Source organism: Nerophis ophidion, linkage group LG02, assembly GCF_033978795.1.
Source record: "Nerophis ophidion isolate RoL-2023_Sa linkage group LG02, RoL_Noph_v1.0, whole genome shotgun sequence".
Taxonomy (NCBI): domain Eukaryota; kingdom Metazoa; phylum Chordata; class Actinopteri; order Syngnathiformes; family Syngnathidae; genus Nerophis; species Nerophis ophidion.
Genome location: NC_084612.1, coordinates 81,607,378 through 81,619,942, shown reverse-complemented (window position 1 = coordinate 81,619,942; position 12,565 = coordinate 81,607,378). Strand labels below are relative to the sequence as shown.

Here is a 12,565-nt window from a genome sequence, read left to right as displayed (position 1 = left end):
ATACAATTTGAAAATAAGGTCTCGTCTGCAAAAAACATAACAAAAAAACAAACAAAAAAAAACAGGTTCGTACGATGTTTTCCACGCGCATTTAGAAAACCATAAAAACTTTGATTTATTCATATTGTTAGAATAAATTTACTTTTCACTTTTTTTTATGACAAAAAGGAGCCAAATCCCCATATTGGGGGAAACTGTATCACAATATAAGTGTTTTTTATCGGTCAATATTATTAATTATTTATTGTTTATTAATATATTATTTTTTATGATTTATGGAGAATAAGGAGCAGGAGGAATATATATTTAATTTAAAATGTAACTGTCCTTTTTTATTTATTTATTAGTATTTTTTGATATATTTTATATCATTAAAAAATAATAATACAATTTGGAAATAAGGTCTCGTCTCCAAAAAACATAACAAAAAAACAAACAAACAAAACAGGATCGTACGATGTTTTCCACACATGTAGAAAACCATAACAATTTTGATTCATTCATATTGTTAGAATAAATTTACTTTTCTTTTTTTTTTTATGACAAAAAGGAGCCAAATCCCCATATTGGGGGAAACTGTATCACAATATAAGTGTTTTATAGCGGTCAATATCAGTAATTATTTACTATTGTTTATTAATATATTATTTTTTATGATTTATGGAGAATAAGGAGCAGGAGGAATATATATTTAATTTAAAATGTAACTGTCCTTTTTTTATTTTTATTTGTATTTTTTAATATATTATATATCATTAAAAAATATATGTATATACAATTTGAAAATAAGGTCTCGTCTGCAAAAAACATAACAAAAAAACAAACAAAACAAAAACAGGTTCGTACGATGTTTTCCACACATCTAAAAAACCATAACAATTTTGATTTATTCATATTGTTAAAATAAATCTACTTTTCATTGCTTTTTATGACAAAAAGAAGCCAAATCCCCATATTGGGGGAAACTGTATCAGAATATAAGTGTTTTATAGCGGTCAATATCAGTATTTATTTATGGTTTCTTGTGTAAGCATTTGTAGAAATACAGTAATAATTCACCCTTTTGACAGAGGAGCCTATTGATTTAAAAAAAAAAAATACCAAAATTAATCCTGGCCAATTGTCAATCATTTAGCTAAAAACAAATTTGAGACGTGTAGCAAAGCCCCACTCTACAAAACAGTACTTATAGAAGTGAAAATGGGACAAAAATGGTCCCAAGGGTAAAAGTGTAAGCATATGTAGAAATCTGTTATAAATTCACCCTTTTGATAGAGGAGCCTATTGATTTTTACAGCAATACCAAAAATAATCCAACCTAAAAGTCATACAATTAGCTAAAAACAAATTTGAGACGTGTAGCAAAGCCCCACTCTACGAAACAGTACTTATGGAAGTGAAAATGGGACAAAATGGTCCCAATGGTAAAAGTGTAAGCATATGTAGAAATCTGTTAATTCACCTTGTTAGAGGAGTCTATTGATTTTTAAAAAATAATACCTAAACCAACCCTAGCCAGATGTTATACAAATAGTAATAAAAAACATTTAGATGCCTACAAAGCAATACTTACGGGAGTGAAAATGGGACCAAAATGGTCCCAAAGTGTAAAAGTGTAAGCATGTGTAGAACTATGTTATTAATTCACCCTTGTGACAGAGGAGCCTATTGATTTTTTTAAATAATACTTAAAAAAACCCGTAGCCAAATGTCATACAACTAGCTAAAAAAACAAATTTGAGACGTGTAGCAAAGCCCCACTCTACCAAACAGTACTCATGCGAGTGAAAATAGGACGAAAATGGTCCCAAAGTGTAAAAGTGTAAGCATGTGTAGAAATCTGTTATTAATTCACCCTTTTGATAGAGGAGCCTATTGATTTTTACAGTAATACCAAAAATAATCCTACCGAAAAGTCATACAATTAGCTAAAAACAAATTTGAGACGTGTAGCAAAGCCCCACTCTACGAAACAGTACTTATGGAAATGAAAATGGGACAAAAATGGTCCCAAAGGGTAAAAGTGTAAGCATATGTAGAAATCTGTTATAAATTCACCCTTTTGATAGAGGAGCCTATTGATTTTTACAGTAATACCAAAAATAATCCAACATAAAAGTCATACAATTAGCTAAAAACGAATTTGAGACGTGTAGCAAAGCCCCACTCTACCAAACAGTACTTATGGAAGTGAAAATGGGACAAAAATGGTCCCAAGGGTAAAAGTGTAAGCATATTTAGAAATCTGTTAAAAATTCACCCTTTTGATAGAGGAGCCTATTGATTTTTACAGTAATACCAAAAATAATCCAACATAAAAGTCATACAATTAGCTAAAAACAAATTTGAGACATGTAGAAAAGCCTTACTCTACGAAACAGTACTTATGGAAGTGAAAATGGGACAAAAATGGTCCCAAGGGTAAAAGTATAAGCATATGTAGAAATCTGTTAATTCACCTTGTGTTAGAGGAGTCTATTGATTTTTAAAAAATAATACCTAAACCAACCCTAGCCAGATGTTATACAAATAGTAATAAAAAAATTGAGATGCCTACAAAGCAATACTTACGGGAGTGAAAATGGGACCAAAATGGTCCCAAAGTGTAAAAGTGTAAGCATGTGTAGAAATCTGTTATAAATTCACCCTTGTGACAGAGGAGCCTATTGATTTTTCAAAATAATACCTAAAAAAACCCCATAGCCAAATGTCATACAACTAGCTAAAAAAAACAAATTTGAGACGTGTAGCAAAGCCCCACTCTACCAAACAGTACTTATGGAAGTGAAAATGGGACAAAAATGGTCCCAAGGGTAAAAGTGTAAGCATATGTAGAAATCTGTTATAAATTCACCCTTTTGATAGAGGAGCCTATTGATTTTTACAGTAATACCAAAAATAATCCAACCTAAAAGTCATAGAAGTAGCTAAAAACAAATTTGAGACGTGTAGCAAAGCCCCACTCTACAAAAAAGTACTTATGGAAGTGAAAATGGGACAAAAATGGTCCCAAGGGTAAAAGTGTAAGCATATGTAGAAATCTGTTATAAATTCACCCTTTTGATAGAGGAGCCTATTGATTTTTATAGTAATACCAAAAATAATCCAACCTAAAAGTCATACAATTAGCTAAAAACAAATTTGAGACGTGTAGCAAAGCCCCACTCTACGAAACAGTACTTATGGAAGTGAAAATGGGACAAAAATGGTCCCAAGGGTAAAAGTGTAAGCATATGTAGAAATCTGTTATAAATTCACCCTTTTGATAGAGGAGCCTATTGATTTTTACAGTAATACCAAAAATAATCCAACCTAAAAGTCATACAACTAGCTAAAAAAAACAAATTTGAGACGTGTAGCAAAGCCCCACTCTACCAAACAGTACTTATGGAAGTGAAAATGGGACAAAAATGGTCCCAAGGGTAAAAGTGTAAGCATATGTAGAAATCTGTTATAAATTCACCCTTTTGATAGAGGAGCCTATTGATTTTTACAGTAATACCAAAAATAATCCAACCTAAAAGTCATAGAAGTAGCTAAAAACAAATTTGAGACGTGTAGCAAAGCCCCACTCTACAAAAAAGTACTTATGGAAGTGAAAATGGGACAAAAATGGTCCCAAGGGTAAAAGTGTAAGCATATGTAGAAATCTGTTATAAATTCACCCTTTTGATAGAGGAGCCTATTGATTTTTACAGTAATACCAAAAATAATCCAACCTAAAAGTCATACAATTAGCTAAAAACAAATTTGAGACGTGTAGCAAAGCCCCACTCTACGAAACAGTACTTATGGAAGTGAAAATGGGACAAAAATGGTCCCAAGGGTAAAAGTGTAAGCATATGTAGAAATCTGTTATAAATTCACCCTTTTGATAGAGGAACCTATTGATTTTTACAGTCATACCAAAAATAATCCAACCTAAAAGTGATATGATTAGCTAAAAACAAATTTGAGACGTGTAGCAAAGCCCCACTCTACGAAACAGTACTTATGGAAGTGAAAATGGGACAAAAATGGTCCCAAGGGTAAAAGTGTAAGCATGCGTAGAAATCTGTTATAAATTCACCCTTTTGATAGAGGAGCCTATTGATTTTTACAGTAATACCAAAAATAATCCAACCTAAAAGTCATACGATTAGCTAAAAACAAATTTGAGACGTGTAGCAAAGCCCCACTCTACGAAACAGTACTTATGGAAGTGAAAATGGGACAAAAATGGTCCCAAGGGTAAAAGTGTAAGCATATGTAGAAATCTGTTAATTCACCTTGTGTTAGAGGAGTCTATTGAATTTTTAAAAATAATACCTAAACCAACCCTAGCCAGATTTTATACAAATAGTAATAAAAACATTTTGAGATGCCTACAAAGCAATACTTACGGGAGTGAAAATGGGACCAAAATGGTCCCAAGGGTAAAAGTGTAAGCATATGTAGAAATCTGTTAATTCACCTTGTGTTAGAGGAGTCTATTGATTTTTAAAAATAATACCTAAACCAACCCTAGGCAGATGGTATACAAATAGTAATAAAAAAATTGAGATGCCTACAAAGCAATACTTACGGGAGTGAAAATGGGACCAAAATGGTCCCAAAGTGTAAAAGTGTAAGCATGTGTAGAACTATGTTATTAATTCACCCTTTTGATAGAGGAGCCTATTGATTTTTACAGTAATACCAAAAATAATCCAACCCAAAAGTCATACGATTAGCTAAAAACAAATTTGAGACGTGTAGCAAAGCCCCACTCTACGAAACAGTACTAATGCGAATGAAAATGGGACAAAAATGGTCCCAAGGGTAAAAGTGTAAGCATATGTAGAAATCTGTTATAAATTCACCCTTTTGATAGAGGAGCCTATTGACTTTTACAGTAATACCAAAAATAATCCAACCTAAAAGTCATACAATTAGCTAAAAACAAATTTGAGACGTGTAGCAAAGCCTTACTCTACGAAACAGTACTTATGGAAATGAAAATGGGACAAAAATGGTCCCAAGGGTGAAAGTGTAAGCATATGTAGAAATCTGTTAATTCACCTTGTGTTAGAGAAGTCTATTGATTTCTAAAAAAGAATACCTAAACCAACCCTAGCCAGATGTTATACAAATAGTAATAACAAATTTGAGATGCCTACAAAGCAATACTTACGGGAGTGAAAATGGGACCAAAATGGTCCCAAAGTGTAAAAGTGTAAGCATGTGTAGAAATATGTTATCAATTCACCCTTGTGACAGAGGAGCCTATTGATTTTTACAGTAATACCAAAAATAATCCAACCTAAAAGTCATACAATTAGCTAAAAACAAATTTGAGACATGTAGCAAAGCCCCACTCTACGAAACAGTACTTATGGAAGTGAAAATAGGACAAAAATGGTCCCAAGGGTAAAAGTGTAAGCATATGTAGAAATCTGTTATTAATTCACCTTTTGACAGAGAAGACTATTGATCTTATTTTTGAAATATTACCACAAATAAACCAAGCTAAGAGTCATACAATTATCCAAAAACCACATTTGGCCCTCCATGGGGTCCTGAAACGTGACCCCAGAGTCCTGACCTGACTTGGCTGCCGCTGGTGTCCGGGTCCCTGGCGCTGACGGCGCCGATGACGGTGTTGACGGGCGCGTTCTCGTTGACCCGCAGCGTGTAAAGGGCTCTGGCGAAGACGGGCGGCTCGTCGGCGTCCTCCACGGTGACCTTGACGGTGGCCGTGTCCTTGAAGGGCCCGTCGCCGCCGCCGGGCTCCGAGTGCAGGTTGGCGGCCTCCACCTTCAATGTGTAGGTCCTCCGGCTTTCAAAGTCGATAGCCTGCGGGCGCGGGAACGAGACGCCGTTCAAAACACACAACACCTCTCCTTGTCATCTAAACTTTAAATGCCACTGTGGATGGGGCGTGGTACGCGTGTCCCACCCCCCCTTCCACAGCCACATAGTCTCCAGTTTGCTGCTCCGCTCCTTTTAGATAAAATGCATCTCCCTGAAAAAAACTATTATTGACAAGAACGGGGTGTCTCGATACAACCCTTTCACTTCCGATACCGATATGGAGCCTTGAGTATAGGCTGATAACGGTATTGATCAGATACGATATCAGCATGCAGTACATATGAACTTTACTTTGAAATGATGTGCGATAAAAGAGAATACTTATCGTTTTATAAGATTCTATGCAAAAAAGACAACGTATTATTATTTCACCGCATTATTTCAGCTTGATCTAAAGCTTGTTACTGCATGATACTGATAAAGCACGTTCCTCTGACAAACACACAAACATGCATCCACAAAAATAAGTGAAGTGAATTATATTTATAAAGCGCTTTACATAGTGAAACCCAATAGCTAAGTTACATTTAAACCAGTGTGGGTGGCACTGGGAGCAGGTGGGGTAAAAGTGTCTTGCCCAAGGACACAACGGCAGTAACTAGGATGGCACAAGCGGGAATCGAACCTGCAACCCTCAAGTTGCTGGCACGGCCACTCTATCAACCGAGCTATGCCGCCCCACACGTCCATACCCCCCCACCCCCCAATCCAACGCCCTCGACGCAAATCCCATAGGGGTGATGGAAGGATGGTCATAGCCTGAGAGCTGCGGCCTACCACCATGGCCCCGCACTCCCTCCCCTCTGTTGCTAGATATCTTGAGATGTACGTTGCTTCGCTATGGTGTTTTTTTTTTTCCCTGTCTAGATTTATTTTTTCACTCATCCTTCCCCAGCGTTATACTATTCTCTCCATCTTTTACGGGGTGCCTTGTGCCGACCCATCAGCGTTCCTGTTTTGTAACCCTGCACACTGTTTGTGAGAGATAATAATGTACATCTTGGCACATAGAGATACATTAAAATTCGCTTCATGGGGGGGCGTGAGAGGTAATAGTAATAATCTCGGCACATACAGATAAATAAACATTCACTTTTTGGGGGGTGTGAGAGGTAATAGTGTACGTATTGGCACATACAAACACATTAAAATTCACTTCATGGGGGGGCGTGAGAGGTAATAGTAATAATCTCGGCAGATACAATTAAATAAACATTCACTTCTTGGGGGGTGTGAAAGATAATAGTGTATATCTTGGCACATACCAATATATAAACATTCACTTCGTGGGGGGTGTGAGAGATAATAGTGTATATCTTGGCACATACCAATATATAAACATTAACTTCGTGGGGGGTGTGAGAGATAATAGTGTATATCTTGGCACATACCAATATATAAACATTCACTTCGTGGGGGGTGTGAGAGATAATAGTGTATATCTTGGCACATACCAATATATAAACATTCACTTCGTGGGGGGTGTGAGAGATAATAGTGTATATCTTGGCACATACCAATATATAAACATTCACTTCATGGGGGGGGGTGAGAGATAATAGTGTATATCTTGGCACATACCAATATATAAACATTCACTTCGTGGGGGGTGTGAGAGATAATAGTGTATATCTTGGCACATACCAATATATAAACATTCACTTAGTGGGGGGTGTGAGAGATAATAGTGTATATCTTGGCACATACCAATATATAAACATTCACTTCGTGGGGGGTGTGAGAGATAATAGTGTATATCTTGGCACATACCAATATATAAACATTCACTTCGTGGGGGGGCGTGAGAGGTAATAGTGTATATCTTGGCACATACTAATTTATAAACATTCACTTCTTGGGGGGCGTGAGAGAATAAAAAAAAATATTATGTTCCCGTCAAAAGTTTAGAGACACTATCTTATGCAGTAAAAAAGTGTATTTTAGTATATAACTTGTATTGCGCATATTTACTGTAAAAATTTTTTAAAAAGCCAGTAAATATTATGGTAATGTCAGCTCAGTCTACAGAAATGTTCTTTAAAGATAAAAGTGTTTTTTCAACTTACATTAATTCTGTGTAAAGCAAGAAGAACTGTATATTTTATGGTATTTTTTTTTAAAATGTAATATTTTTCTCCATTTTTTATTTATTAATTTTTTTGCACACATCACCAATCTTGGCATTATCACTCCCTTGTCATTAAAGCTCGGACTGTCCACATTTTTATTTTATTTAACAGTGATTTACTTTTTTTTTTTACACTGACTTGACAATTAACAATGTTTAATTGTTATTTACAACTTTGATGGATTATGGTCTCTTTTTGACCCTGCAACAAATTGTTTGTTTTGATTCTTATTTCTATATATATCATATTTACATATAAAAAAGGCTCGGAGTTTTATTTTTTAAATTTTTTTCCTATAAAAAATAAAAATAAAACATTTACTTTTATTTACATATATATATATATATATATATATAAATACTATATAATACTTACATATAAAAAAGACCGTTTTTTTTTACTTAAAAAATATGTATTTATATCCATCCATCCATCCATCCATTTCTACCGCTCATTCCCTTTTGGGTTGCGGGGGGCGCTGGTGCCTATCTCAGCTACAATCGGGCGGAAGGCGACGTACACCCTGGACAAGTCGCCCTCTTATCACAAGGGTAAATATATAAATATATATATAATTACCCTTGACCATGATTTTTTTTAATGTAATTTTGTTTTTTAAAATAGAAACAAGTTTTTTATTATTTAAAAAATAAAAATAAACTGTATTTAATTACATTTTTGATTAGATTTATTGGTTGAACAAAATGAAATGGTTTTATTTCTGGCTATCAATTATATGTATAAAAGTAGTCACTTACTACATTAACTTAATAACCAAAAATAAAACTAATTTTGGTTAGTAATTATATGTAGAAAATCAATTTCTACAAATATTTAATACCAAAAATAAAACAATTGTATTATGTTTGGCAAAATAAATCAACAATATCTTAACTTAAAAAAACTAATTAAATAACATCAAATATTTAAAATAAATTATATATATTAATTTTAATTAATTGGTTATTATTTTGATGTAGAAAATGTCAGTTTCTACATATATTTAATAACCAAAAACAAAACAATTACATTTTGTCCGCCAATGTAATCAACAATAATCTAACATTAAAAAAAAAAAAAAATAAATAACAATTTATTATAATTAGTTATTAATTATATGTAGAAAAGTAGTGACTTTCTACATTAACTTAATAACAAAAAAATAAATATATATATATATATATATATATATATATATATATATATATGTACAATTTATTTATTTTTTTAAGTAAAAAAAAACAAAAAAAACAACTAAGTCTTGTTTATATGTTTACACATCCATCCATTTCCTACCGCTTATTCCCTTTCGGGGTCGCGGGGGGCGCTTGCGCCTTTCTCAGCTACAATAGGGCGGAAGGCGGGGTACACCCTGGACAAGTCTAGTTATTAGAAATTAATAAATTGATAATGTTTTAATTCGTATTTTTATTGCCTTTTTTCCTCATTAGAAGTATTTTTTTCCTCTATTGTAGAAAACAAACAAACTTGGAGTTCAAACCATCAAACAATGTTCCAGTAAGTCTCTCAAGACTTCAACTCATTGACAATCTTTAGTGTTTTTACTTTGTCTTTGAAAAAAAAAATGTTTTTCCATGAATTGTACACTTCTTTTTACACTTGCATGCTAGTTGATGAGCCATCGAGTAAATATTTGGTCAAAATGGAAGAGCAAGTTAGGTGGTCCAGGACCCTGGCAGCCTTCAAAATGTCATCTCCATCCTCTCCCCAGTGGCAGCATCCAATCCAGACGGACATTTAGGAGACTTGAAAGTCGAGTTAAGGCCTGCGGGGTGAAAGCGTCGTCCCGCCCTGACATTCCTGCACAGGCCTGAGGGCCGGCTGATAAAAAGCTTAAAAAGCAGACAAATATCCTCCACCGCTCGCCGTCCTCTCCCCCGCCACAAGTTTGGTCAATAAGTGTTGCCTCTTTAACGACTGGAGCCACAAGGCGGCCGCAGGAAGTCAACTAACGGCTTTTTATCTCGTTAAAGTTGGAACATCTGAACTGTGAGACGGCGCAAGAAGTTCCAGGAGATAATCTTCGACAAATGATGAGGGTGGGAAGGGACAGGACTTCTTAACGATACCAAGTCAACCACCGCTATATATATATATATATATATATATATATATATATATATATCAATCAATCAATCAATGTTTACTTATATAGCCCTAAATCACTAGTGTCTCAAAGGGCTGCACAAACCACCACGACATCCTCGGTAGGCCCACATAAGGGCAAGGAAAACTCACACCCAGTGGGACATCGGTGACAATAATGACCCAGTGGGACATCGGTGACAATAATGACCCAGTGGGACGTCTGTGACAATAATGACTATGAGAACCTTAGAGAGGAGGAAAGCAATGGATGTCGAGCGGGTCTAACATGATACTGTGAAAGTTCAATCCACAATGGATCCAACACAGTCGCGAGAGTCCAGTCCAAAGCGGATCCAACACAGCAGCGAGAGTCCCGTTCACAGCGGAGCCAGCAGGAAACCATCCCAAGCGGAGGCAGATCAGCAGCGCAGAGATGTCCCCAGCCGATACACAGGCAAGCAGTACATGGCCACTGGATCGGACTGGACCCCCTCCACAGGGGAGAGTGGGACATAGAAGAAAAAGAAAAGAAACAGCAGATCAACTGGTCTAAAAAGGGAGTCTATTTAAAGGCACATATATATATATATTATTTTTATTTTTTTTCAAATAAATAACGATTACTATTTGTAACATTTCTTAATCGATTAAAATAATCAAAAATGTTTTACGTTTTTTTTTTCTTTTTTTTCTAATTAATCAAATAACACACCAAATCTGATTTTTCGCCCCGAAGTGACACAAATAGGATTTTTTTTTTTAAATCAGCCTAAACCAGTGGTCCCCAAACTACGGCACGCGTGCCAGATACGGCCCGTAAGCGTCCAAAATACGGCCCGTGGAAAGTCCCAAGTTAAATATCCATACATCCATTTTCTACCGCTTATTCCCTTCGAGGTCGCTGGGGGTGCTGCTGCTTATCTCAGCTACAATTGGGCGGAAGGCGGGTCACACCCTGGACAAGTCCCCTTGAGTAAAATAAATAAATAAATAAAAAAAAAATATATATATATACATATTTTTATTTTAGTCTTTGAAAAGCCAAATATTGTAAGAATAAATGTGTAAAATAATGTGGAAAAAAGTTGTCATTTTTATTTTGTAAAAAATAAGTCTTAATTTTCACAATGTTATTCCAATAACATTTCATGTAAGAATTAATGTGATTTATTAATTTTTTACGTGAGAAAGAAGTCAAAACTGCACAATAACCCATCATTTTGCTTTGTGAAAGAATACCAAAAACAACAACAACAACAAAAAACAGGCTATGTGAAAAAAGTCAGAAATTAACCAAAAAAAAGTCTTAATTTACAAAAAAATATATTTGTTTTAAATATTATAAAAAAATTGTCCAATAATGAGGAAAAAAGTTGTCATTTTATTTTGGTAAAAAAAAGTCAACATTTTTCCAATGTTATTTTGTATTTACAGGAAAAACAAAACAGAACTAACTTTTTTGAGGACGTCCTACAATTATATCGGGAAAAAGTCAGAAATACATTTTTAAAAGTCTGAATTTTACAATAAAACAACAACAATTGAACAATATGAAAGTCATAATATCTTTTTTAAATCAAATTCATACAATTTAATAAAGTCATGTTATAAGAATAACAAATTAGAACAAACTTGACGACATGTTACAATTTTTATCAGAAATTTGAAAAACTTAAAAAAATCTGAATTTTACAAAAAAAACAATAACATTTCATGTAAGAATTAATGTGATTTATTTATTTTTTACATGAGAAAGTAGTCAAAACTGCACAATAACCCATCATTTTGCTTTGTGAAAGAATACCAAAAACAAAAACAAAAAAAAAAGTCAGAAAGTAAACCAAAAAACTGTCTTAATTTACAAAAAAATATGTTTATGTTTTAAATATTATAAAAATAAATTTGTCCAATAATGAGGAAAAAAGTTGTCATTTTATTTTGGTAAAAAAAAGTCAACATTTTTCCCATGTTATTTTGTATTTTAGGAAAAACAAAACAGAACTTACTTTTTTGAGGACGTCCTACAATTATACCGGAAAAAAGTCAGAAATACATTTTTAAAAGTCTGAATTTTACAATAAAACAACAACAATTGAACAATATGAAAGTCATAATATCTTTTTTTAAATCAAATTCAAACAATTTAATAAAGTCATGTTATAAGAATAACAAATTAGAACTAACTTTTTGACGACATGTTACAATTTTTATCAGAAATTTGAAAAAGTAAAAAAAATCTGAATTTTACAAAAAAAACCTAACATTTCATGTAAGAATTAATGTGATTTATTTATTTTTTACATGAGAAAGAAGTCAAAACTGCACAATAACCCATCATTTTGCTTTGTGAAAGAATACCAAAAACAAAAACAAAAAAAACAGTCAGAAAGTAAACCAAAAAAATGTCTTAATTTACAAAAAAATATGTTTATGTTTTAAATATTATAAAAATAAATTTGTCCAATAATGAGGAAAAAAGTTGTCATTTTATTTTG

At 33.6% G+C, this 12,565-nt stretch overlaps 1 protein-coding gene across 1 annotated transcript in view; it reads right to left on the bottom strand.

The window, feature by feature from the left end:
* The window catches only part of LOC133548268 (cadherin-8-like), a 244,397-nt gene that overhangs the window by 73,730 nt on the left and 158,102 nt on the right, over positions 1–12,565 (bottom strand). Inside the window, exon 7 of the mRNA XM_061893585.1 lies at positions 5,564–5,814. Coding sequence (XP_061749569.1) covers positions 5,564–5,814 — 251 coding nt within the window. The remainder of the gene's footprint in view (positions 1–5,563; positions 5,815–12,565) is intronic.